We start from the raw sequence: 27,267 nt of genomic DNA, 5'->3' as shown, positions 1-27,267 counted from the left end.
CCTCCTCGTGCGTCGGCTCTGAACAGGATCCTTAGGTCTGAGAGAAGGGATTGGCTTTGGATGTCAGAAACCCCCTGTACTGCTGGCTCGTTCTAGGACACGCCGAAGCACCGCATGGGTTCTGCTGTCCTTGCCAAGCCTGGTCCGTGCGTGTCCTGGGTTTTTGAGCGTGGGAAGGGGGCAGGCAGCCTCTTTACTTAAACTGCAGAATAAATTAGTAAGAGCTGTGGGACTCTTCCGCGGTCCTGTGCAGGTAAAACGACCTTGAATCCTTACAAGTCCTGGAACCTGTGTGCCTCATAAAGAGGAGCGATTGTTCCTCCAGCCTGTACGATGGGTTTATGTGGAGAGTGGGTCTGTACTTCTCTGCTGACATTAAAGCATCATTGGTGAGCAACTGCCTGACCTTTGCCAATAACTGGAGATTTTGCTGTACTAAGGCTCTTGGGCAGCGCACGTCAGCTTGCATTAGCTCAGTCTGTTTGAAGTCATAGGATCGTAGTTAGCTTTAGTAAATTAGGGCCAGAGTGAGAGCAGTGGGGAAGTTTCCTCACTGTTGCTGGAAGCTGCTGGGGGCTGGTGGCAACTTTAAAGGAGAGCTTGCTTGGGCTGGAAACTGCAGTGTACTGGGGCCTTATTGCATGGCTGGAGAGAGGATAGTGACCCCAGAATGGAAGATCTGGTTTAGTTCTGTGGGTGCTTGTTCCATTCCATGTAGTATGTGAGGAGGAAATACTCTGAATCAAATACCGGCAGTTAAGGGGTCAGAGTGCTTTGTATCATGGGTGATCTTCTGCCCTCTCCCTAAGAAAGACCAGCTGCTATAGAGAAAGCTGTGGGATAAGCCTCTGTGTGTGTGAAGCTTTAAACTTGCCATAGCCTGTTTATCTTGTGGTACTCGTGTCCCTGTGATCCAGCTTGAATACTCCTGATCCTGAATGATAGCACGCTGCAGGGAGCTCCTTCACTTAGTGCTGCTCCTGAGGTTTTGTGGAAGTCGGGGTTTTAGGGATTGCATCAGGATTTGTGTCCTTGGTAATGGCAGGCAAGAATCTGTGATGAGTTTGGTTTAAGCCAAATGTTCCTTATGTAAATCTATTATCTAAGGCACCTCAGCCAAGTGTGTGGAGAAGGCTTCTCAGTTATAAAAATGTAATTGCCTGAGAAATGTACATCAGCTGCTGCTGAGCTGTGTCACTGCAGCACCTGGGGACGGAGGATTTGAGGTCTGATAATGGAGCTTAAAATCACTGCTAAACAGACCTCTGCAATAATGCAGTTGTCAGTTAGCTCTAAGCCTGCAAGGAAAGCAGGTGGGAGGGGAGACCCCATGGCTGTGGGTTTCTGCAGTGCTGTCTTTGGTCTGTTCACCTCCCTTGTCCCTTTTTCATCCAGTTCTCTCTACTCCGTTGGGCACTTGTCTCTGTTCTAGGCAGTTCCTGCAGCACATCTCTAAGATCCTCTTGTGCAAATGATTTTGTGTCTGTGGGCTTTGATTTCTTCAGTGAGTAAAGAGGTGTTATCACACAATCTTCCCTGTGATATGTATTAGATATTAGCATGTAGGATGAAAAATGCTGTCCTTGGGATTGTTCTTGCAGGGGCAGCTGGGTGCAGGCTGGGAGGATTCCTAGAAACTTCAAGCCTTCTCCATGTGAAACTGCAGAGCACATACTCTTCAGGCAGCACCTTGATGGGCTTTAGTTAACTGGTGACATCAGGTTTTCACCTGTTCTTTTATGCTATTTCAGTTTGTGTTCAGTTTAACCTATCCTGTGTAATGCTTTGGACCCTTATCTGATATTTCTACTCCAGGGTTCTCAGAACATGTTAAAAGCATTATGGCATAATCTCTTGGGCTTGCTCAGCAAGCTTGAACATTGCTCCCATTTCATGGATGGGGAGTGTTACTCTGAAGGGCTGGGGTGTGAAGCAGATTGATCGGTTTTAAACAGTCTATGAGGAAAGACATCAGTTGTTATTCCAGTAACCCAGAAGGTGTTAAAAGCCTGGGGTGGGTTTCCCATCACTTGCGGAGCACCTCCTGAATTGAAGCTGTACCAGGCTGTGCTCTGAACCTCCCTGTGTGGTGCCTTGGCCAGTGGCATATGTTAGCAAGGGCACAGTGGTGAGTGTAACCTTCCTCTTGGTTTCTTGCAGGTTAACGGGTTTCCAGCTGCCTGCTCCCATTGTGAGTACAGGGGTTGTGCTGTCCTTGTGGCTTGTGAGCGATTACGCGGTCAGTGCTCAAGGCTTCCAGGCAAGCTACGAAGGTAAGTCTGCCCCGTTCAGTGGTTGTCTTGAGTTTTACCTGCATTTGGCTTATGGTAGGATGGAAAACTGAGGTGCAGAGTTTACAGCAGGATATATACACATGCAGATGCTCAGTCCAAGAGAGGAGTGCCTGGTTCTCGTATAATTGGATCCATTCTTTTGGAATTCAAATTGCTGATTCCTTCCCAGTGTAAGGTATTCTTTCCTCTCATCATCTACTCTCCAAACATCTTTCAAAGCTTACTCTCCCACCAAAGCTAGGATGCCTGGGAAGGGGGGGAATGTGGGATTTGACAGTGAAATCTGTTAATAGCAAGCACGGTGCCCTGGGTAGCCACTGGGATTTACAGCTGAGACAGTGGAGACACAGAGCAGTGCAGAGGATGCTCAGATCGGTGCATTTTCCCTTTGCGTTCTCTTTGTGTAGTTGTTGTTATTCTTTTTCCTGCACCTTCCTCCCCAAGAACTTCACTTCATCTCCTGTGTTTCTTGTCATAAATGATGTCCAGTGTTTGGTGGGTGTGGGGGTAATGTGGAGGCTTTGTAGCTTCTGAGGATCTTGGACAGTGGTGTCATTAGATACTGGAAAAACTGTTCACAGGAGGCAGGCTGTGACCTGGTACTGCTGCATGAATGGCAGAAAGTGTTAAAATTCGGGCTGTACTCACGTTGATTATTGAACCTAGAATGTTTTTGTGTCTTCAGAAATGGTTTTCTTTGGAATCCTTAGAAGTTCCCAGCCTCAGTGATAATCCCTTGTGATGGGTCCTACTGGTCAGTTCCCCAACTCATGAAACCAAGCAGATGCGTTCATTCAGATGCTGTTGTAGCCTGTGCACTTGTTCAGGGTGGCTGTGTTTAAATCCCCTCTAATTCCTGATGAAAACCCAGGATGTGTTTGCTGGGCTGGAAGCGATGAGTGTGTTACGGGTGTTCAGGTCCGTGCTCTGCGCGTCCACAGGGTAAGTGCTGGCTGGGGCTGCTGGTGGTGCGTGGGGAGCTCAGGCCAGGGGAGCGCAGCAGTGTGGGAATGAGGGGCTGATCCTGTTGTCCACTGGCAGAATCTCTGCTAGAGCACTTCAACCTCTGTCTGCTATTGCTCTCCAACAGTGTGACAGAGGACACTTGATCTTTAAGGTCCTTCCAACACTAACTGTTCTGCGAGTCTACAATTCCACGTAGCTGGTTTTGTTCTTTCTTGACATTTAGAGTTCATTTTTTGGCATTTACACACAGTTGCTTGTACACTTTTTCATGTTTTTCTTTATTATCTTATGCAGCAGGTAATCTGGTACACAGGCTTGTTCCAAAGCTGCCCTTTAGTCGCAGCTCTAAAAATGATGTGAAGTTTATTTGACTGGTGATTTGGAGGCTTTAAAGCAGGTAACTGAGTGCATCTCCAGGGGAGAAAGGAAACGGACTTAACCTGTGGCAGTGAGTGTCACAGAGCACACCTGTAAATGAAAGCTTCATTCTGAGGGAGGGAGAGGGGCAGTTTGCTGGAAGTGCTGCCCTGGACCAGCCTCAAAACAAGCTCCTTGCTCTTTGGATTGTTAACTAAGACTAAAGGAGGAGACAAGTGTGGTTTTGATCCAAGGGCCGTGATGCTCCTTCAGTTCATTGGCAATCTCCGACTCGGCGAATAGCTTGTGATTCGATAATTCATGTTTAAAGACAGAACAATGCATCAGAGCCCTTGCAGTAAATGGCTCCTTTATGATCCGCTATCAAAGCATGTTCATTATTCTTCTCCTCCCTTTAAGCAATCGTGGGAAATGCACCGAAAGGAACAGGATTTTAAGATTGGAACAAAAGATGTCAGGAACTTTTTTCCAGGAGGACAGGAAGAACGTGTGGAGTTGGAGGCATCAAAGTGACACAAACCCATTGTGCTCACGCTGTCTGCTCTACCCTGCCCCGCTGGGAAATGCAGAAATGGAGGTGGCCTTTATCTGAGTTAATATCTTGCTGGCTTATCTCGTTGTATGATGCCTGCGTGATAAGATCTCTTACAAGCAATTGCTTGAAAACAACACAGACGTTTCTGCTCATACCTGTGGATGCGTTTCTTCATCTCTGGTTCATTCAGGAGACACACTCCAGCTCTGCATTCACTGGCTGAACAAGGGAGAGCTCAAGTGCGTTGCTGGTGGGATCTGTTAAACCTCTAAGGGGTTAGAGATGCTGTAAGAGCAGCCAGGGCCAGAGTGGGGGGTGAAAAGTCTGCCGAGCCTTTTCTCAAGTCCCAGGTGAGGCGAGTGCCAGCAGTGGAATTTGAGGAGCAGCCAGCTCGGGGCTGCTGGGCTGTGATGCTTCCTCCTTGACCTCATGGTTTTCTGACTCCATTGTGTGTTATTGTGCCTGGCTGCGGGATCTTCCTTAATCCTCTCTTCCTTGTTGTCTGATTTCCTCATCTTTCTTCATTTAGTTTCTAGTGTGTTGCCAGCTTGTTTCTGTCGGTTTTCATTGTCTGCTTCTTCATCTTCTCCAGTGTCTGAACTGTTTGTTGTGATTTTTCTTTAGATTCCAAATATTGTTTCAGAGCTCAATAAACAGCAGGGATTTAAAAGTCATTCTTCTGCTGTGGAAGAGAGTGTTGAGAGCAAACAGGCTGGGGGTGCTGCATCTCTGGATTTAAGGCATCAGATCACAGGGTGACAGCTTTAAATCTGGCTTCTCTTCCCAGCTGTGGTGCAGATGTTCTGCATGATTACACTTGGGTTGTGTAGTCTGGTTCCCAGCTTCTGAGTTGCAAGACAGGGGCAGAATGGGTCAATTCATGAATGCATGTCCTGCATTCAGGAGCTGCCCTGTGGCATTGGGAACATGGGAAAACCGGCAGCGATGTCACAGGTTGAGAGGAGACACGATGTGATCAGCACAAATACATGTCGTTCAGTGCATGATTTGGGAAGAGGAACTGGGGTGACCATCTCAGTATGACTGGGCATGAGAAATGGTTAGCTTTTGCTGAATTAAACCCAGAAACTTTCATTTCCATTTGAATACAATGCTTTGATCTGAAGGTGATGTTTTCACTTAAGAGATTCTTCTACTAAAAAGCAGCAGTTTTTACCAAGCTCAATTTCAGAATGTGTCATTTAGAAAATACTGAAGTGCTTTCATGCTTTTAGCATCGTTAAATTTGTATTTTTCCCTGCTGAAGAGTCCTTTGAATTCAGCCTGATTTCCCAATTAGCCCTGTTCACCCTCAGACTCTGGGATTCCTTCCTTTTTTTATAACTAACTGGTGGTTCTCCAGAACCCCAAACCCTGAACCAGCTGCTGTGAAGAATTTCATTTGCACTGCGGGAGAGGCAGCTATAAATAATCCCAGTTAGAGTTTTACTGGGACGTGAATCCTGACAGTTTCATCTTGTGAGAAATATTCCTGGAGATTTAATGACCAGGAATGACCAATGCTCCCATTTATTGCTTCCCTGGAAGGTGGGGGAAGGCACATGCCCAGGCTACAGTGTGAAATTAATTGCAATCACTGCTGCCGCACACCTGATGAATGCATCGCAAGCTGACATTTAAAACAAATTGGGCAAGTCTTTTACAATGAGAGGAAAATGGATATAAATTCCACATCATTTCCTCAATAATGCTAATAACTGTTCCTGATGAATAGCGGGTGGGGTTTTTAGTTTACTAATTTAGACATAAAATTACTGCTTATAAGCCATTACCTCCTGGCTGCCTTGTTAGCCCTGAGGGTAGGAAAAATAGAAAGGGATTTAAGGAAGGATCCCTGAACCTGCTCTTCATCATACATGACTAGAGAGCAGTGCTATAAAGCACTTGAGGCTCGTGAGCCTAATGAAGCTTTATGCTTTTCCAGGCTGCTCAGATCCTTCTTGCAGAGACTCGGTGAGCATTCATCAAACCCTAAGCGAGCAGTCAGGGCTGGAGTTCTTCTGTATCCCAAGGGGGAGAGATGGCATTTCCTTTGTTGGCTGACCAGATGTTTTCTTCAGGCAGTGCTGAAGTGTGGAGAAGGCACAGGGCTCTCACTTGAGACTGGTCCTGCTGTGGCTAGACCAGTGTTGTCCAGTGGATTTCTGGTAGGATCAGGAAGGAATTGGATTCTCCCTTTAGCGTTGTCCCTGTCCTGTTATATTATCATAGTATCCCAGGCTGGGTTCAGTAGGAAGGGACCTTAAAGCTCACCCAGTTCCAACCCCTGCCACGGGCAGGGACACCTTCCACTAGAGCAGCTTGCTCCAAGCCCCGTCCAACCTGGCCCTGAGCACTGCCAGGGGTCTCGGTCGGTTTTGCTTTGTGCCTCGGGTTCTCTGTCTCAGATGGAATTATGTGTTCATTCCTGGTGTTAGGGTTCTAACAAGAGAAGTGCAGTATGAAAGCAGAGGGATGTGGTAATGTTGCATGCTTCAGGAGCCCTCATCTGTGTACCTTTTAGAGTTTTAATGTTCGTTTTCTGTTCTCCAAAAGCCAAGTTCAGTCAGAAACCCCTGGGAAGAACTGGGGCATTTTGGCCTCTGGACTCCATTGTTGCACTTCCCAGCAGTGCTTCTGCAGCAAAATTTAGCAGTAGGTGAAGATTTTCCTCCCCAAGACATGGTGTTTGATTACAGCTGCAGCAAATTTGATAGCGGCAAACACTGAGTGCCTGATTGAAAAGAAACAATTATGCCTAGAAGAACACTGCTTATTTTAAGAAATTAGAAGCGCTTAAATACAGAGGGAAACAGCCCCAAGTAAATGGTGCTGTTTTCCTTCATAATAAATACTCTGCTCTTTCTCAAGCACAAATATCTCATTCTTTAGAGGGTTGTTTGTGGAGCTGGGCATACATTGATTTAGAAAATACAATTAAAAACTGGTTCCTGTCCCTTTTTGACCATTCATTTTGCTAAACCCAGATGAGGTTTCCTGACTGCAAGACATCCACGGAGCAGCCGGAGCTGTGAAACTGCTTCATTTCTGCTTTCCCATCTCTGCTGGACTTTACGGTAGCAGTTGCCCCATTGATGGAAGCCACATTGGTCACTTGGAGTTCTCTGTCCTTAGGAACAGAACAGTGAAGGTTGTCATAAAAGCAGATAATAACTGTGCACATCAGCTCCCGGTGATGGTGAAGGCCGGCGTTGTCCTTGGGAGGGGGAAATGGGCATCCCCAAGGCCTTGGGCAGTGTGCATTTTTTGGGAACCCTCTGATAAACTGGGGAATAGCGCTCCCGTTTTTCCAAGAGCAGAGTGGAGGAATCTGGAAGCACAGATCCTTTGTCTTTTGAAAATGACTCTTCAGTGTAAAACTCTGGATGCTGGAGGGTATTGACTCTTCAACAGCTACTTTTACTTTGGTCTGCTTAGTATTGGGTATGTTGAGTGGGTACTATAAAGCCTTCAAGGACTGTGCAGTTCCTTTTAGGACTTGACTTTAATAGCTACAGCTCTTTACCTCCCATTCAGTCAACTGTTCCTGTGGTTTTTGCCATTTCATCCTTATCCGCTGTGCTTAATGTACCTTGTTCTAGTGGCTTTTTGTTCTTTGTTTACTATGCCTCCTAATTTTAGTATCACTTGTGACCTGGGGAGGATGTAGCTTTGTCTCCCTCAGGGTCATCTCTCCCTCCTCCTCCTGTATCTCACAAGATTCAGGGTCGTGCTGGAGTCATGGAGTCCCTGGGAAATCCCAGACTGCTGATGGGAGGTAGGAATGTGAGTCAGCAGAGAGCACTGAGTTAGCAGTGAATGTAGTGGCATTGCATGTTTCCTTTGAAAAGGGAAAAGTAAGCAAGCAATGGAAAGTCAGAGGACAGTAGCAGATGACCCTGGAGTTTTTATCGAACCCTATATACCAAAAATGGGATTATTACTTTGCTGCAGTAACTTGCTTGGAGCATTCAAACCAGCCAAAGAGATCCTAAATTGGCCCTGCTGGCCTTGTGCACTTCTTAATAATACTTATGGGTACTGGATCTTATCCTTAATGTTTTAAATCCTCATCTAGTGGAAGGTGTCCCTGCCTGTGGCAGGGGGTGGAACTGGATGAGCTTTAAGGTCCTTTCCAACCCAAACCAGCCTGTGATCCTATGATTCTTAGGTTTATGAATGAGTTGGCTGGTTTTGAGTCACGTTGCTGTTTCCAAATGGCTGTAGAAGAACTGATTGTTCTAGAAACAAAGCAACAGCTCTGCAGATCATGTTTGAATGTTGATATTCCGATGTCTGCAATGTCTCCATCCATTTTAATACCCGGGGATTACAAAAAGCATGATTGATCATAATGAACATCAGGCCTGAAAGAGAGGATAGGAACAAAAACTAGGTGTTATCCCTCTTGTTGTCACTGCTGCCTGTCAAGTAGCAGCAAACCTGGAGGGAAGCAGAGGGAGCTGGAGTCTGGCTAGGGAGGGAGGCAGCGATGCAGTGACACCGTGCGATGATGAATAGCTCATGGGTACCAGAGCCCTGCAGCGGCTCTGCTCTGCTGTGATTTGCTGTAATGGAACGTGGGGAGGAGGAGGATGCTGTGCCCTGCTATGTTCACTGCTCTCCTGTTAGGGTTCCTAACACTGCGCTTCCTTCCAAATGTGTGTGCCAAACCACGCAGCTATTCAGGCAGCCCGGCCTGTTTTAATTTGCTTCATGTTTGCAAGGTATTACTCCTTAGATTACCTGATAAACTTAAGCTACCAAATGAGCAGTAAGGCAGTGCAGTGTCAATAATATTGAGTGACAGGATTGTTTTACACAGTGTAGCATCTGGAAAAGAAGTAGTTTTATAATTAGATTTAAAGCAATTCTTTGGATTGATTCTGCTTCCCATTAAGTGGTTTCTATCTAATGTAAAAAATCTGGTTGGCAGTCGGTTTGCCCATCATACAGCTTCGGAGTTTTTCTTATGGCTGCTCTTTGGAATGCTTCCACAATATCTCAGCTCTGTAGCTGTGTTCCCTGTTTGTCATCAGCTGTTTGCAGTGTGCAGCTACTGTTTCATTTAATGAACCATATGCATATTGGAAAGGAGTGATTTTGCACAGTCAACTGTTCTGTTCAGGCGCGTGTTTGGAGTTGTGGATGCAAACCTGAGGGGAGAAATAGTAAAGTATCTGGTAGGAGTTGGTCAGCTGGGCTTTATATCCCAAATTAGCCTGAGTTCCTGCCAGTGCTTCTTGCTACCCATTGCTACTGGCCTGTGCTAGCGCTGGAAGAACTGGTGTTGGCTTGTAAACCCTATTTTGCTGTTTATTTCCAGTTATCTGTATCTGTTTACTCCTTATTGTTCCATACGGGAAGCCGTTGTCATGGTCAGAAGCATATTCCAGTCATCAGTGGCTTTGTAGCCTTGAGAGGGAAATGAATGGCAAATTGGCATGGCAGTGGTGACTCAGTTATTCTTTACAGCCCTGGCAGGAGCTGGTGTAAGTGCTGCTCAGGCTCATCCTGCAGATGATGGCCAATAAATTAGCTGCAGTAAAATCAAGCAAACAGCCAGGTGTTTGCCCCTCGCAGTGTTCAGGAACTCGGTGCTACATCAGGTGTCATAAAACAAGCGTCTTGGTGAGAAGATGAAGGAATAAGAAGAAATAGCTGTGCTGGCCACTGTGCTTCCCTGGGATGCGTGGCTGGGGATGCTTGCGCTTGTCTGTGAGCAGGGTTCCGTCGGTGGGGGGAGTGTGGAGGTGCAGGTGCCTCCCGGAGCATGGAGCTGGAGCTGGAGCCGGCTCTGCTGCCAGCCGAGGCGCAGGTCAGCTTTGAGTAAGGAGAGCCGCTGCGGAGTGCTCAAGGTCAGGTACTTGTGTGGCTGCTGGCAGCAGGGGCTTAAAGCCGCAAGCCTGGGGCCCTGGTGACTTGCAGAAGCCAGGCCCCACTGAGGAGGAATACGTGGAAAGCTCCACTGGGCTGCCCGCACCTCATCTGCGGAGCTGTGATTGACAGCAGCGCACAGCCAGACCCGGGCACGGACCCTGTCAGCAGGGACCGGCTGGATGGCGCTCGGAGGAAGCTGCTCTAGTGGAGGTGTCCCTGCCCGTGGCAGGGGTTGGGGTTGGATGGGCTTTAAGGTCCCTTCCAACCCAAACCATTGCATGACTCTGACTCTCGGCCGGTTTAAACCGTGTCTGCTCTGATCTGAATGGATCTTCTTGGGGCAGTCACTAATTTCAGGGTGTTGCTGATGCTGAGCACCCACAGAGTGTGGGGCTTTGGGGGGTTCCGCTGTAGGTGGGTGATGGCCATAGGAACGGCAGGCTGCAGGCTGGGGTTTCAGTGTGATCTGTGCCAGAGCTGATCGTGCAGCTTCTCGTGGCAGTGCCTCTTGCCAGCAGCTTGTGGTGGTGATCCCGGAGCCTGGGCTGCTCCGTTCCGCTCTGTGACAGCCTGGAGCCACTGCGCTGTAAACGTCAGTGCAAGCGAGGTGCTGTGTCAGTGTTGGATTAATGTCACGGACACGAGGGCAGAGGGTTACTGGCTGCTCTGAAATCCTCTTGCTGCCTGTGCATGGTAATGTTCTTCAGCCAAGGGGAGGGGAGAAGCAGGTACTAAAGGCTGGGTTTGGGGTGTCCTTATCCCTCTGAAGGTGGCAGAATTGGCAGAGGAGAAGCTCCCTGCTTGCCCAAAGGTGGGGGCAGATGCCACCGTTCCCATTGCAGCTTCAGATTAAAACAACTCCCTGGGGAAGGGGCAGAGGCAACCTTCCTGTTCTTGTTCTCTTTAGCTATACAAAGGATTTTTATTACTTAAATGAGCTTCCAGCAAGTTTGCTTTTAATATACCACTAATTGATTTTAAGACTTGAAAGCAGCAAAGTTTTATTAGCATTTGCTGACTCAGCTGAACCCTCCCCTCATAGGAGGGGATGGAGTGAGATATTGACCCATGTTTCTGCAGCAGTAAATGAAGTTGAGGGAATATTAAGTGTCTCATACTGGCTTTTGATTTGCATATGCAAATGAGATCCATCAGTGCAGACGCAGGAGAGCAGGAATGCTAATGCTTTGCAAATAGGATCCAGTGTTAAGCATTTGAGCATCAAGTGACACTATCTCAGCTGCAGTAGTGGGGTCCTACAGCTACTCCCCTCGCAGTGCAGCTCTGTTGATCAGCCTGTTTTAGGGAAGAGCATGTAAAGTAGTGCAGAAAACAGTAAAGAATTGGTGAGACTTGAAGATTGCTCTGCTTTTGTGGGATTTGGAAATGGAGGGTGTTAGTGCTTGAGATGGGTCGCTGGATGTGACTGGACAGGAGAAAGGTGTAAAAAATCGGTATGTGGCAGTCTCAGCGCTGTGAGGGTACTTTATGAAGGACTCTCATTGTGGTTCTTCTTTCCAAAAACCTTAATTTTCCTCCCTTCTCGCCCCTTTTTATCTTTCACATATAATAGAGACACATTTCTTTTCAATCAAGGAATCTATTTGTAGCACATATAGTTGTTAGCTGCGTTTGGGCTGGTTTCAGCATACATTTCCATAAAAAGTCACCACTAATGAGCTGTGTGAAAATTGCAGCTTGCTGCCAAGCCAATTTGGTTAAAAGGCTTCAGTCCATCCTCCAGTGCCGTGTGATCCTTACCCATCACAATGGGCTGGAGCAGGTACAGCCACGGCAGCTCTGATCAGGAAGGTGAGATGCTGAGGGTGCTGTGACAGCTCTGGAACCCCTTGTTGCTGCTAATGCAACTGCTATTCTCTGCTCTAGGTTTTCTGTCTGCTTATGTTGGTTTCCCCATGACATCTCCTCAGTGGAGCAAGGTGGTGAGGATTAAGAAAGATCTTAAGAGCTGTGGAGATTCTTTGTGTAGCTGGACCTGGCTCATCGTCTTCTCATTATGGGCAGTGTTAAGGAGGGTTTTGGGCAGTTTGTCCCATTTTGATTGCCACTGAAGTTCTGTTGACTTTGAACACCCGAATCCTGGGCTTCCCTTTCCCTCTTTGGAAGGTGCTGTGGTGAGCGATCTGACCTGAACCCCAGTCTCTGATCTTAGCCATTGGCCCATCCTGTGTTCTCTCTGTAGGCTGACGTTTCCAGGGGTCCCCAGTCACCAGCTGAGCCACTTGTGGCATTCTTGGTGTCAGGGCTCCTTACTGAACTCCTCTGTCCATTTGTATTCCAAACCGATGTTAGGTTTAATAGTTTTTACTGTGCTTTAATTTGCATTCAGGGTGATGTACAGAGCTCTGTGCACCTTGGCGAGGGAGGGAGCTGTTTATAACTGCAGGTTTTATTATTTTGGCCTTTATGGGATGACCAAAGGTTTGAATACTGCTTCATTCCTGGAGCTGCGGGAGGAATCCACCAGCCTGGAAAACGTTTCTTGTGCCCCAGGATTCACAAATGGGGTTTGAGAGGTCACTGTGTAGTGGTTATAGAATTCATCATTTCCTTTCTGTGTGTAAAGAAAGGAAGAGGGGCTGGTGCTCAGCTGGAGAGATCAGCTTGTGCCTGTCTGGCACCAGCTGGGGCTCCTGCAAGGATCCTCATCATCTTGAACCGCTTTCCATGGGCCACATTTCTTTCTGTAGTGGGATGTGTGTTTTGAGTGTCTGCATCTTAATTTAGGCACATAGGTAAATCTTGCACCTGATACGCAGATCAGTAGACGCTTTAGAGGAAGCTGTGTGTGTGGATTGCCAGAAATACGGACTAGAGCTGTGTATGTGCAGCAGTTTAGGTGGGAAGCATTAGCTTTAAGCTCCAGTTTCCCCATCAGGAGGAGGAGAGTTGAGTTTCCTGTAGGCAAAGCAGCTCCTGCAGGAAAAGGACGTGATTTGCCTGACCAGCATTGCTTTTAGTAGCTTGCTGTGAACTGGACTTACTGCTCAGAGCAGTGCTGGGCTGGGAAATAGAAAGCAGTTTGCAGAGACACCGAAAGGGAGCTTCTGGCTGTTTGACAGAGAACCTACCCCCCAAAATCCTCTGACGTGCTGATTGGATCTAAGCTCCTGTGAGACGTCTCCTCTCTATCTGTTCAAATCCACCTAGCCTGGACGGTAATTCCTTCCCCTTTTCATTACCCCATGGTGTTTCTTTCCACTTTTGAGATTAGAATGTCATCTGTCCAAGTAAAACCTGACTATAAGTAAGTAGCTTCCAGGCCGTTTGCTGGGCTCACCTTACTGGAAGAGCCCTGCTTCAGCTTTGAATTGCTGGTGGTTCCTTGGGAGAGAAGGAAAAGTGGAAGGACTCTGGGCTCCTCTTCAGGCCATGGAGACAGAGGCCACAGGAGGGATTCCATGGTGGTGAAGGACTGTTCTCTTTCTGGGTGTGCATAGACCTGAGCTACATTAAGCAGAAAGCATTGTGTTTTGGATGAGGGATTGGTCCAAGGCGAGCAGATCAGTGTTCAGGTCACTCTTACCCTGACACTGAGTAGGAATGGGATGATTCTTAGCGTTGTACTTCTCTGCTTTGCCCTCTGATCTCCTTCTTTACGTTCATTTTCTTTGGTCTTTTTATCTCTCCTGCACGCACAGAACTTGTGGACTGCGTGGTGCCATACTGGTGCATCTGAAGAGCTCTTTAAACAGTGGTCCTGTCCCCTGAGGAGCAGGGCAGGGTTCTTGTAGTGCTCAGTCACCTCCATTACCCTTTGGAAAGCAGGGGAGTTGTTGAGAGCTAAAGCAGATGATACAAGAAAGGCCTGTATGTATCTATTAGACTATACAATTAATGCATCTTCAGGAAAGCTTGAAGAACAAAAGGCTACTCCTCCATGCAGCACACCTTTTGGGTTAGGGTTTGATCAGCTCAAGTAGAGCAAATCTTATCTTCATTCAAATTAAACAAGTATTTAATTAACTTTATCTCTGCTTCCAGAAGCAAATGCACATGCTATGTGGTGATCTGTGTCTCTGATTACCGTGCGTTCTCACCTTGAATAATGTTTTAATGAAGAGAGCAGTATGATTAGCTGTCAGGCATTTAAGCTGTAAAAAACCAAAACAAGCCCTTCCTTTAAAACATATTCCTTCTTGCAGGCTGTGTTCCACAGAAATCGGTGATTTTAAAACCGTGGGGCTGCTCACAGCTTTGGAGGGCTGGAAGGATGGAAGCTGCTCTTCGCTTGAGCATGTTGGTTACTGCAGTTGAGGCACTCGGGATGCAGTCTGGAGGACTGAGTATAGGTTAAAGGAAATAGAGCTGTTGTGTCCGTGATGCACGTAAAGCATCAGTGTGGCAAAAAGCTCTTTGCTGTACTGCTCTGCTTTAATCTCCGACTTCCACAGAGCGGGTTTTATTAGCGAGACCCCAAAGCACAGTCAGCCACAGGCCGATGCGGCTGACGCCGGCAAAACTACTTGGGTTGAAGGATGCTGGGCAATTTTGCCGTTCCTCATCCCTGCGAGGGCTCTCCGGCAGCTGCAGTGATTCAGGGGCTGACCGCTCTCTTCGGTTGTACTGATTTTTCTGGTCTTTGACTGAAACTGAAGTGTCTTGTCTTGCACTGTACAGAAGCGTGCAGATACAGGCAGTGCTGAGTCTGGTTCAGCTCCTGTGTAGAGCCAGAAAGGGTGCATGTGGATGTGTGCAAGGGGTAGAAGGTTTCTTTTTCCTCCTGATTTAGTATTTTCTTTGTGCCCTAAGTATCAATTGCCTTTCCAGTTCCTGCTGTTCATTGCCATCTTTAAAATCTGGGGAGGGAAAAGGCATTCACTTGAATGTGCTCCCAGCTCGTGTGCCTGGAAGGTGCCACAGACAGATCTGTGAGCCCGAGCAAAAGCTGCGATGCCTCATTCAGAGCTGTGTGAGGAGACTGTTGATGGCTTCAGGGAGGTGGCAGGAAGCAGCGCCTGTGTAACACTGTCAGTATCCAGGTGGAAATGTACGTTCACGTGGATACCTGCTTTGCTGACCAGACGGAGACGATTCAGTGCTCAGGGTGGTTGGGGGTGCGTTCGGGGAGCCTCGGAGCGTGGAACCAGAGCAGAAGGCACGAATTGGTTCTTTCCCCAAGTATTAGGGACAGCAAGATGAAGTGCCGCTTAAAGAGCGGGGGAGAGCCGGGGGGAGGAGGGAGCGTCGCTGGTCTGGGGTGGTTGTTATCACTGTGATCATTACAGGCTGATGTGTCTGGAGATGAAATGGCTGGAGCATTATCCACTGGTTTTTATCAGCTATCGCTTCAGCAGCAGCTCGGGCGGGGAAGGTCACTATGGCTCAATGCTCGAGTCTTCCATGTAAGCCCTATCGTGCTATTAGAGAGGAAAAATGGTTCTTCAGGCGCAGGAAGGGTCAGTGATATTATTATTATTCATAAGAATAGAGCCTGTCAATCAGTAATCCCTGAAATGTAGAGCAAAATAAATAGGACGTGGCTTGTGTTCACCTTGTGGGAGTACCGATAGGTCTGACCCGTGTTTCTCTGTAGCTAGGCTGTACTGAGCCTGGGAAGCGTGTTCTTTGTCTACATAACAGTACAGCCTGAGATAGAACAGGCGATCCATCAGTTAAAATGAAATGGAAAAGCTGACCTGAACATCCCACAGATTAAAATACTTAGGGAAAGTCATTCATCCTGCTTGTCGTGCCAGGTAAGTGGTCAGTGAGAAATAGTTCTGGTGGAGAAAACTCCCAGAAGAGAGTGAAATGTGAACAGTCTGCCCTCCCCAAGTCTGTATGGAAAACTGCACCAGGTTCCAATTTGTTCCTGAAAATTGGCTTTTACACATTCTCTTTTGTACTGGGAGTATTTAATCCCTAATGATTGTCTACTTGTTCTGCATTCCTACTGCAAAAACTTTAATTACTTAATGGTGCTTAATTATCAGATGGGTTTGTATGATATGACCGTTGCCCACTTGGAAGGAATGAAACTGAGCATCTCTTAGAATTAGTTCAGGTTCTGATATAAAGGACTGTGCATATTTTGTCCCGACTGACTGTAGCAGGTCAAACCAGATTGCCTCAGTTGAGGCTCCCATGGCTGCAGCCCCAGCCTGGTGCTGTAACATGCTGTGTAAATGTCATTGTAAGAGAAATCACTTAGTTTGTAAGAGTTAAGTGTGTGACCTTTATTTTGTGCAATAGATGGAAAGCCAAATGTGTTATTTATGGTATTTATTTCCTTAAGTGTAAATTTTTATTAGCTGTGTAGGATCCCCATCATTAAATTCCTCATGTTCTTTTAGCTTGGTTTCCAAAAGACATGAGGAATACAGTTGTGCCCTCTGTGTGTAGACTAACAATTCTTTAATGCAGTACTTCCACTAAGATTAATAAAGATTAAGTGATGTAAAAATAAGTCATGTCGTGGGAGCTTTACATTGAAAGCAACAACGCCACAGCCGTGACCAGTCTGGAAAGGTGAAGCTTTTCTAACTAAACCAGTAGTAAAATAGACCTGCCAATGTCTGAAAGCTCAGCTTCATGTGCTGCTGTCCTGAGGGTGGACAATCAGAGGAGAAAAGAGGCCAACTTTGGAAGGAGAATAACCTGCAAACCAACCCCCCAGACCGACCCACTGAAAAGCTATTTCTGATTATTCAGTCTTTTTCTACTTTGTCCTGCACCAGGGCCTGCAGGGACAGGCCAAGGGGAATGGCTTTAACCTGCAGAGGGGAGACTGAGATGAGCTCTGAGGCAGAAGCTCTTCCCTGTGAGGGTGCTGAGGCGCTGGCACAGGGTGCCCAGAGAAGCTGTGGCTGCCCCATCCCTGGCAGTGTTCAAGGCCAGGTTGGACACAGGGGCTTGGAGCAAGCTGCTCCAGCGGAAGGGGTCCCTGCCTGTGGCAGGGGTTGGAGCTGGAGGAGCTTTAAGGTCCCTTTAACCCAAACCAGGCTGGGGTTCTGTGACTGGTCAGGATCCATGATCTTGCATGGCTGCTGCCGGGCAGGCTGGGGCTGCCTCACCCTGCAGTTCCCAGCACTGGGAGGTATTTTGATTTTATATTTAGCCCACACCAAAGCAGGCGATAACACCGTGAGCGTGCTCCCTGCGAGGTCATCTGCTCGCTTTGATCAGCTCCTGGCTGCTGCTTTCTGCAGGCTGACACAGCTGCAGTAGGCACTTGATTATTCCTGTTATTTGCATGAAAATTATAACCAGTTACTCGATAAGGGCGCGGCGGCTGCCTCCTGCCCCAGGGGGATGCTGTGCTCTGCTTTAGCTCTGCAGCTTCACAGTGCGAGATCTCATCTGTGAGCATAGAACAGAACAGTTGGGCTTAGCCCTCCTTGTTTCACTCACTGGAGTCGTCCCCCATCCTCCCTGGTCATAGTTGATTGACAGGCCAGGTCTTTAAAACCCCTTTCACTTCAAGGATTAACTCCTCCTGGTTTTATACACGTTGGATACGGTTGTTCTGATTTGACCTTGGGGTTTTCCTACCTAGGAGCATCTCGCAGCCCCAGAGCTGGTCTGCTTTTGCAGTGGGAAGGTACCATCTACGTGGTCTTTGGCCTGGGCTGATGGCGTCAACTGCTGAGCACATGTTGGAGATGCACTGAACTCCTTTTCTGTTAATTTTCAGTGCTGGGTTGGTGTATTTCCTAGAGGTTCTATTTCTTCCTAATCTTTTAACTAATTTTAAGGCCAAAACAGTTTAATGCACAACTTGCACTAATAGTAATGAAAGAATTTGCGATTTTAGCTATTAAAAGTGCTTTTATAGCATTGGTGTGAATCCAGCTGTTTCTTGTCTGTTATATTTTCATATCCAGGTACTTCTGTGTTGGGAATACTGCGTCCAGATGACAAATCACATGCCATTGGTACTTTCAGACTGGGAAAAATATGAGCTCATTCATTTAATACAGATCTTTCTGCCAAAGAGATATAAATACACATTGGTTCTTCAATCTTGTGGCCTCCATTCTTGATAATAAGCAATTGAGAATGGAGGGTGGGGAATTTGGCAGTTCTGTTGTTGCCTCCATAAACAGCAGGGCTGGGATGGCTGGATATTTTCAGCTTCACACAAAAGCTGAAGAAAAGAAAGAGGGTGGGTATAAAAAGCGTAAAAACACGGGTTCCAACTGATCCATTAGAGCTTATTGCTGGAAGAAGTGGCTAGTTGTTGAGCTTTTTTTCCTTGTTATTTCTGTCTGATGGTGTTTAAGATGAGTCTTTCAGATGCTTATTTATGTAGCATGTAATGGCCGAGATGTAACTGGGGTACTTCTCTTGCAGGACTGGTAACTTTCCCTGTGCCCTGCTTTGAGATGCATGTGTGACAATGGTATCTCCTGTGTGTTTGGTGAGGAGCACATTAATTCCATGATTGTTTTCCCATAGCCTTATGGAGGAGAAAAATTCACAGGGTTTGGTTTGGTTCTTCTACTGTTGCTTTTCTTTCTATCTGTACTTGGTTCTGTGCTCTGTGAGCCGGGGTGATGGGTTTTAGTGACTGCATGTTCAGTTGCAGACCTTCTGTAGCCGAAGATGCAAGCGTCTGTCCGTTCCTCTCTGAAAGTGGGCTCAGCTCATGGTTCGGCCTCTTCCAACCCCTCTATCCTTTTTAGACCCTTCCCTTCTTTCACTCAGCCTGAGCACTCACTGCTGGAGCTTTCCTTTCAGTGCTGTATCGTTATATTCCATGGATTTTCACCTCCTGCAGACTAATCACTTCAGTGCTTGTGCTTCGTACTTGGCGAGACCTCAGAAATGTCTGAGCCCCAGCATTCGGAGTGATGCTGTATCTTAAGAGAGCGGATGCTGTAGTTTGGCATCAAGTGAGTACTTACTTCGTATTAAAAACCACGTAAGCCCCCTCGCCGCGAGGGAAGCAGACAGTATTTGAAGCACAAGATTTGCTCGAGTCCTGGTGCAGGTGACGTACGGGCGATGCCAAAGTTCCCCTGTGAGTTTCTAGAGCGAGCAGTTGGCTCTGCCTGCTGCGTCAGAAATCATTGCATGTATGTTTTCCAGAGTGTCCCGGGTAGAGCTCCAGGTCCCAGGCTCTCCCGAAATGCATCTTCCAGGCATGATTATTTCTTTAATTCTGTAAACTAACGCAGAGGAACATTTGTGCTGATTACAGTTTCTTACAGCCGTTGGTGTCGCTTTTATCCTGTTCCTCCCATGCAACCTCTCATCCTATAAAATTAGACCAGCCTGGCAGGAACATCCAGTGGGAGGAAATGAGTTTGTGCTAGCATATTTCACATAGTAATCTCATTAGCAGTTGTGCTCTGTTGTGAATACATGACTGAGTTGTCTGTACGTGCTCTCTTGGTGCCTCTATCCAAACCTATCTTCCAGCACCCTCATCTGCTGGTGTTTAAATGATGCCACCTGTGTGTCAGGGTCCTCCTAAGCTGGTAGCCTCAGGTGGCTGGTAGATTAAGTCGGTGGAAGCAAAACTTAATGGAAGTTTTCTTGTTCCAGGTCCGTAATTATGTATGAGCAGATTCTCAGTGGGAAACCAGCTGTAATTTTGGTATTTCATAGAAAAATCTCAGTAGCTGCAAGTGCGTTGGACCAAAGCACAGCAAAGCCTGGAGCAACTTGTGTGTACAGAAATGATAGCCATTAATTCTCCCTGGGAATGTTTGTTTCAGGCTATGGTGCTGAACTAGACGGGTGTCTGATAAAAGGAAAGACTGTCCCAAGTTTTTGTTTAGAAATCAAATTAAAATGAAAACTTTTTAGGGCTTGAACAAGTGTGGTGTTAGTCTTTGGAGGCTGTTGCAATGAAAGCTTATGGACTGTGCTGCCTCTAAGCAGATGTGTTTTATGGCATTTCTGGCCCAAGTGAAGAATCCGTTCTCAGAAATCCCATGAGAACTAATGCTAAATAGACTTCCAGCCTGGCTGACCAGTGCCCTGGGCTGCAGGTAATGCCTAAATGATGCTTGGAACATATAAACTATTATATAAATGCCACATGTTGTTAGGTTTTCTGTTTCTGTACTGTGGAATATACCCGGTTTCACAAGAGCCTCGGGTAGCTTTCCAGTGCTCGGGAGCTTTGTCATGGCTGGAATTGCAGCAGACCACTGTCTGTAATCCCAGTGAGAGCAGAAGGGAGCCGTTGCCTGCCTGGGCCACCCCGTGGGGCTGTTGGGATGAGCCTAGCTCAGGCTCTATTCCGGGTCTAGATCTCCTGGGAGCTCCTCAGCAGGAGCTGCTTTGTCAGCAGAGGAGTTGGGGGGCAAAAGGAGCAGAGTTAAAACTGGGAGTCAAGTAAGCTTTGAAGCCTTTGGTCAAGAGAATTGATGTTGTTGTTGGAGCAAAGATCTGGTAGAGCTTAGTTCATCCTTTTGGAAGAATTTGGGGGCAGTGATTTGGAAAGGGGCATGGGAGTTATGGGTGAAAATGCTTGACTCACATGTGGAGCAAAGAATCTGTAAGAATGAATAGTGTGAGTTTACTTGCCTTTGAAAGATGAGGAATTGAGGTGGGATGGGGTGAATGGCAGGCGTAATTCCATGACTGAGATAGTATCTTTATCCTTGCTTATGAAATGCATTTTCATTTATATTCTTCAGGTGTTTAATCCATGTCTAGGCCTCTGTTAGTAACAAAGCAGGGAACAGAATGTGTGCTGTGTTGCTGGCATGGGTTGTAGACCTTGCTCAGGGACTGCCCTTCCCAAATACCAGGGTTGGTAAGAAGGGAGATGCATCTTTTGTCCCTGTGGGAATTGCTTGATGAAACTGGAATGTGCTGTAGAACAATAGCAATTTCTTTCTGGTCTTGTAATGCGGGATGTTGGTTTCCTTTTCACTTGTAGCACAGCATCCCTGAGGTCAGTAAAACCTTGCAGCGTTTAGAGAAGCAGGTGGGGGATGTCTGAACAGCTCTCCAAGTTTAGCAGTGGCTCTGCTGCAAGGAAGGAAGGTGTGCAGGGCAGCATCTCTCGTGGTCACAGCACAGGAGAGCTTCTCCTTTCACGACAGTTTACAAGATGCTGAAGCTGCCTGGGAAGGCTTCAAGTGCTGCAGTGTAGAAATCTGCACTTAAAAGATGCTCTCGTGGAGGGGAACAAAGGTGTTGGCAGCAGGGACTTCATTACTGAAAGGTTCCTTATATAACTTTCTGCCCTCTTTGTGCAACTTCTATAAAGTAAATCATGTCCCAAATGCCTTTTATGATGTCGGCAGGAGATGGGGCTGAGAAATAGCCATAATCCTGAATGTGCAGCAGTTGAGTCCAGCAGTTGCTTTGTGCTTTGTAAGAATGGGGAGGTTTAATCTGCAGCCAGAGTAGCCTTTCTCTCCGACTGCTCTGATCTTTAGCTTGCATAAGACACAGCCTGCTGTGCCACTTTGGAATTTATTTAATAGCTCGGTTGTTTGGACATGATTAAAAGTATAATGAATGGAATGGAGCAGCAGCAAGACGAGCAGCTCATAGAAGGTTTTAGCCTAAAAATACCTGTTTCGGCTCAGCTAGTGTAGTGCAGGCTGTGGTGCCAGTCACGGAGAAGTCCTCTACATGGATCTCTTGCAAGCTTTAGTGAGCTCTTGCTGAGTATGAGGATTACCTGTCTGTCACCTTTGCTACTTTATCTTTTATAACGGACCCCATTTTTTTTCCCACTCGGGTGTTTTCCTTCAGAGTGCCTGATGCATTACTCCAGAGGAAGGGGGTTTACTTGTTTCTGACTGAGTTGCATGTCAAATAGGTGCTGTGTGAATTCTTCTTCCCAGTGTGGGCATTTGAGGGGGTTGAATTTCCATGCTTTGCCCGGGTGTGCTTTGGCTGCTTGAAGGGTTCAGGAGCTGAAGGCTGTTTAGGTTAAGATTTAGGGTTTTCTATTAAATAGCATCTGCATTGGAGAATGCAGTCTTGGCTGGGTGAACCTCTGCTTCCCCTGCTCCTCACCTTAGGTTAAAGTAGGGTTTGCATCTTTGCCCTTGGAGAGGGTGGACTTGTGTTGCATATGAAGAGTAATTGAAGAAACAGGGAAGAATGGAAGTGGACGGAAGTACTGCTGAGCTATTTCATGTTGAATGCTTTCCTTCCTGTGTTATTTCCATGTGGGAACATAACATGGTATTTGTGTGCTTACAGTTGAACCCTCACTCGGTTCTTTCTCACTGTAGAGTTGTATTATCAAAGCCAAAAAATTGACTTTTAGTAGTGGTAATGTGAGGTTTAAGCAAGGCACAGGTTTGCTGCATGGAGTGGAACAGGATTCAGGCCAGTTGTGAGGCATCTTCCTTCTCAAGGTTCAGTCCCGGTTCCTTCCCTTTCCACAAAGGGGCTCTGAGAGTCCTGTGAAGCAAACCTGTATCCTGTTGCCATGACAACATTTATACAATGGATGCCTCTTGTAGCATGTACAGATGGATTTTTTTCATTTGTAACATCTCTTTGCATCAATTCCTTGTGTCTTTAAGGTCTCCTTGAAGTATTTAGACCATGATACTAGATAGAAATTAAATGAGCATTTCTGGATCTATAGGGCCAACTTCGAGTAGAGCTTCCCAGTGTCTTGTCTGGGGAGAGGTTAAACAAGGTGAATTCCTGCCGTGTCACTGATGAGGACGATGGAAGGATGTTCATTGGTAATGGAAGGGATGCTCATTGTGTAATGAGCGGTCTCTCCAGGTTTTCCTGCAGTCCCCTGCTATAAGATGGGAGAACGGGAGCTGTGTGCTCACGCTGCTGCTGCTGGTGGTGGTGGTAAGAGTTTTCCATCTCTGAAGGGTGGCCAGCAGCCACTGGAGCTGCGGAAGTGTTAAGTGGATGGCTGGACACTTCTCACTCCCTCTCAAGTGCCCGTGTCAGTGCAGAGGTCTCAACAGGGACCACTGGTGATGTGAGCTGGCAGGGCTGCATGTGTCCCCGCAGGGCCTGGCAGTGTCTGAGGCAGCTCAGCCATGCCTTGTCTAGAAAGTGCATGAAATTACACCCGCGTCCTTCAAGCCACATGCTCAGAAGTGACAGGGAAGTCACCTTCCCATTTAAATTCAGGATGTTTGCTTCAAGTGACCAGTGTTTGTATCAGAGAAAACCTCACTTGAGGAGTGCTGTGCATGGTTATTTAATGTGCTTCGGTTCTGCCTAGGAGTGGTGACTCGCAGCATCCACCTTTGAGTACCAGACGAGGATTTGAAATCAGAGTAAGGTCCTTGGAATCGGAATAAGCTCTTGCTTTTGAATGTATTCAGGCACTGGGGAGATCCCAGGTGGGGCCGAAACCTTGTTCTCTGAGACGAGTGCATGTTACTGAAGAGCTTGCAAAATTGTGCTTGTGGCAGATTTTGTAAGATAGGCACCTGTGAGTGCAGGAAACAGGGCTGAGCCCTAGGCGTGTTTTTGTGACATAATGAGATCACTTCAGCCTTGTTTTCAGTGGAGGAAGATAAAATTACCTTCCAGGGGCTTCCTTTAATCAGTTATGACCACAGATTGATAATGAATCTGTGGTGCTGGAAGCAGAACCCACCCCATTGCTGTGCCTGCTCGTGGGCTCTTCGTGGCACCATCCTTGAAGCGTGTTTGCTTTCTGGTTATTGATGGGAGGTGTCGGCGCTGTGAGCTCAGTGTTCCTGGTTGCTTTTACTGTGGACCTACTCGCTGGTGTAATATTTCACCTTTCCTGTTCTTAAGGGTGATATCCCACAAACCATGGATATCACTGATGAGTTAAAGTACTGCTCTGTAAGGCTGGTGTCCCAGTTCGTTGTGCCTGCAGTATTGGCAGTTACTGGTGTTGAGCAGCCAAGCTTCCTAACCCATCGCAGAATGGTTTGGGTAGAAAGGGACCTTAAAGATCAACCCCAGCCAGCCCTGTTCAGTGCCAAGATTTAGATAAGACTGAGATGAGCTCTGAGGCAGAAGCTCTTCCCTGTGAGGGTGCTGAGGCGCTGGCACAGGGTGCCCAGAGAAGCTGTGGCTGCCCCATCCCTGGCAGTGCTCAAGGCCAGGTTGGACACAGGGGCTTGGAGCAAGCTGCTCCAGTGGAAGGGGTCCCTGCCCATGGCAGGGCTTGGAGCTGGAGGAGCTTTGAGGTCCCTTCAACACAAACTGTTCTGTGAGTCTGTGAATATCTAATCTAAATCTGCCCTCTTTCAGTTCAAAGCCATTCCCACTTGTCCTGTCACTGCATGCCCTTGTAAAAAGAAGGTATAGAACAGAACTGTAAGAAGGAATACATTAATAGCTGCCCCTCCAAAGGCTCCTGAAAGCCAGGAGTGAGGGGTAGGAAAGATGTCTGGAAGCCATTAGAAGAAGGTGGAGCTGCCTGGTGCTGATGCGGGCTCTGCAGGTCCTTGTGCTCGGATGCGGGGATAACACAGTGCTGTAGGTGAGACCTGAGGAGCACCAGCACCCTGGGTTCCCAGCAAGCTCTGGCCCCAGGAGGGGCTGCTGCCGCCCTGCAGTCCCTGCTGCCTCCAGAGAAGTGGCTGGAGCAACCAGGAGTGATGTTGTGGTGAATGCCCTTCCTCTGCTGTGAAATATTTATTGAAACAGATGTAGTTGGCTACGGTTTCTGTTTCTGGCTCTCTGTGCTCGAGGAGATCAATAGGCAGATAAACAATGTGGTCTCTAAAGTTGGAAGTGGCTTTCTTTTTTAACCAGAACAAAGAGCATTCCCTGTCCAGGGACATGCTCCAGCACAACGCAGAGCGGATCAACACTGGCACCCAGTGTCTAGATAGAATCAGTTCAAATCTGGGTTCCCAAATCTGACACCCTTTTTTCACGCTGATGCCTTGGCTTTCAGTCTTGATGTGCACACCACAGTGACGTGCTTAATCTGCTATGGCAGCTGAAGTCTCCGGGGCTGCGGTTTTAATTCTGCTTTCGTTTGGTTCCTGCAGTTGTCTTCTGGTGCTGATAACCACTGCAGGGTTGCTTTCCTTGGCTTGGCTTTTATGTTACAGCAAGGTGCAGGTCTTTGTTTCCCATGGAGCTGTTAACCCCAGCTCAGGGAGGAAGAGAGAAAAGAAATGTAAAAGCAGCCTCCTCCCCAGGGAAGTTTTTTCAAGTTATTCTGCAGCTGTTAAACGCCAGTTCAATGAAGCCTTTAAACGTACACTTAAATCCATTCCTGCTAAGCAGAACACTTAGCCACCTACTTTAATTTAAGCTTGTGTTCAAGTGTTGTGGCACTGGAAAGCGGCAGGACTGGAACATGTTCACAAAGATAATCACATTCTCAAGCGCCTCGCTGATTAGGCTCCTGATGCAGGAGAGCATCCCAGGTTGGGGTGGTATGTGAGGACCACTGGGGCTGGGAACGAAGCATCTGCCGATGTTCGAGTGTCTTCCAGCACAGCCATGTTCTTTAGGGCCCAGCAAAAGATCTCTTCAGCCAGGGTCAGTGGCTGGGTCTTTGTTCCAGCCAGGCTTCCTCTACTGCACTCACCAAGCAATGACTTTCATTTGAAAGTATGAATTGTGAGCTGTGACGTCCCAGATGTGCAGGATCCCTGCTCGGTGCATCCCTGAAGGTACCCAGGATTGTTGCTGTATCCCAGGATCTTACTGCTTTTACGTTTTAAATCTCTGCTATAGTGGGATGACTAAATCAAATCTAAATTAATCCTCTCTCGGCTCGCCGGGTACTCGGGGCAGCTGCACTGAAGTTGCTGCAGCACATTCCAGGAAGGTAAATTGAAAATTGAACATGAATTTCCAAAAGAGCCTTAGAATACTACCACAAAAAAGATGGATGATGAACCATTCTGGCCTGTTATTATCCAAAAGTAACTGTCTAGCTGCTCTTTAGTGAACAAAGAAATATTAGAGGGGAAAAAATAGGTTTCCATCCAGCTTTATCTCTGTTGGCTGTACTGGAAACAAATCATGACATAAAAAAGGATAAAATGAAATGAAAAAGATAGCGTTTATTTCCTTTTCTGCAGCACACACTGGACACTTACTTATTCTGAAGGTTAAAAATCTTCTGAACTAAAGCAGATTGCACTAAAACCCCAGTGGAAGCTATTAGGGAGTCATGGAGTATCCCTGTGGTTCTTGCCCCAACAGTTATGGATGAAGAGAGAGAGGAAATCGGTCTTTGTGGATCTCCCTCTGCCACTGGAGCTCACATTGCGCTGGCCGGAGGTGCCCTGTCCACATCGTGCACGGGAGCCTGATTAAGTTTGGAAGCAGTGATGGAAATAGGTTCTCCTTCAAGAATCTGTTTCTCTCCTTTAATGTCTAGGAAGGTAACAAATGCAGTGCAGTGACATCCTGCCCTGCTCAGCCCAGCCTGGATCTGTGGCAGAAGGGACCTCTGTTTCCCTTGGGTATCTTGACTTCCCACCCCTTCTAGTTTCAGGAAGGGCAGGAGAACCGAGAGAAGGGCTAAACAAAGCGTAGCAGAGGCTGATTTGGAGACGAGTGTGCAGTGATGGCTGAGCCAAGTAGTTTAAGTCAATGGTTTTGTTATTTTGCTTGGTCTGTGTAGCATCCTTTCATTGGGATTTATAAATTATTCCTGCTGTAATAACAGCATTGAGGAGCTGGAAGTGCCTGCTCTGGCATGGCTTGCTTGCTTTCCTCGCTGGTTTTTTATTAGGAATGAAAATCAGTTGGGAATGAGGAGATAATGTATGGCCTCTTATCATAAAAGTTGCACTTCTAGATAAGATTTCAAGGTTAGAACAATGATAGCACTGAAATATCTGTTGTAAACTACCATAGATAATTCAAGCAATAAAAAAGCTGCTTTTAGCTATGTAAATAGGGTAATAGACTGGAATGCAGGATCTGGATGTATTAAATGTTGGGGTTATTTTATATTCAAACAATATATAGAGAAAATGGAGCTGAAAATTAATTTGAATAGGAAAGGGAGAAGATTTCTCTTTGGAGTGGTGAGCCAGCGAGGGATGGGTTGGAGTCTGCGTGGTTTGAAAGTCCCTGAGCTGCTTAAGGTAGCAGGAAGCTCTCAGTGTGATGAGCCGGATGAGAACCATTTCTCTGCCTCTTTCCCTCTTTTTCTCCTGACAAAAAGAGCGATGGGGTTTAGGGAGAGGCTGATGTAATTAGCCTGGATGCATGGTGATGGTGGGATGCTGGCCAAGGGTGCGTTGAGTCACATCTAATGACTTCAAAACTCCTAATTAATTTCGAATGAACTGGAACGAGGAGATGCGGCTTGACAAGAACTGGGGTTTGAAA

General features: G+C 47.0%; 1 protein-coding gene across 3 annotated transcripts in view; it reads left to right on the top strand.

The window, feature by feature from the left end:
* Positions 1-27,267, top strand: part of CSMD2 (CUB and Sushi multiple domains 2) — a 268,199-nt gene that overhangs the window by 39,834 nt on the left and 201,098 nt on the right. For all 3 annotated transcript variants that reach the window (XM_061449789.1, XM_061449788.1, XM_061449790.1), the window contains one exon: positions 2,161-2,273. In XM_061449789.1, the coding sequence (XP_061305773.1) occupies positions 2,161-2,273 (113 nt within the window). The remainder of the gene's footprint in view (positions 1-2,160; positions 2,274-27,267) is intronic.

Source organism: Pezoporus flaviventris, unplaced genomic scaffold (assembly GCF_033815535.1).
Source record: "Pezoporus flaviventris isolate CSIRO_AGI_PZ_B2104156 unplaced genomic scaffold, CSIRO_AGI_Pfla_v1 ptg000008l, whole genome shotgun sequence".
In the NCBI taxonomy this organism is placed as follows: Eukaryota; Metazoa; Chordata; class Aves; order Psittaciformes; family Psittacidae; genus Pezoporus; species Pezoporus flaviventris.
Note: the sequence above shows the minus strand (reverse complement) of the source record. Positions and strands in the feature narration are given on the sequence as shown.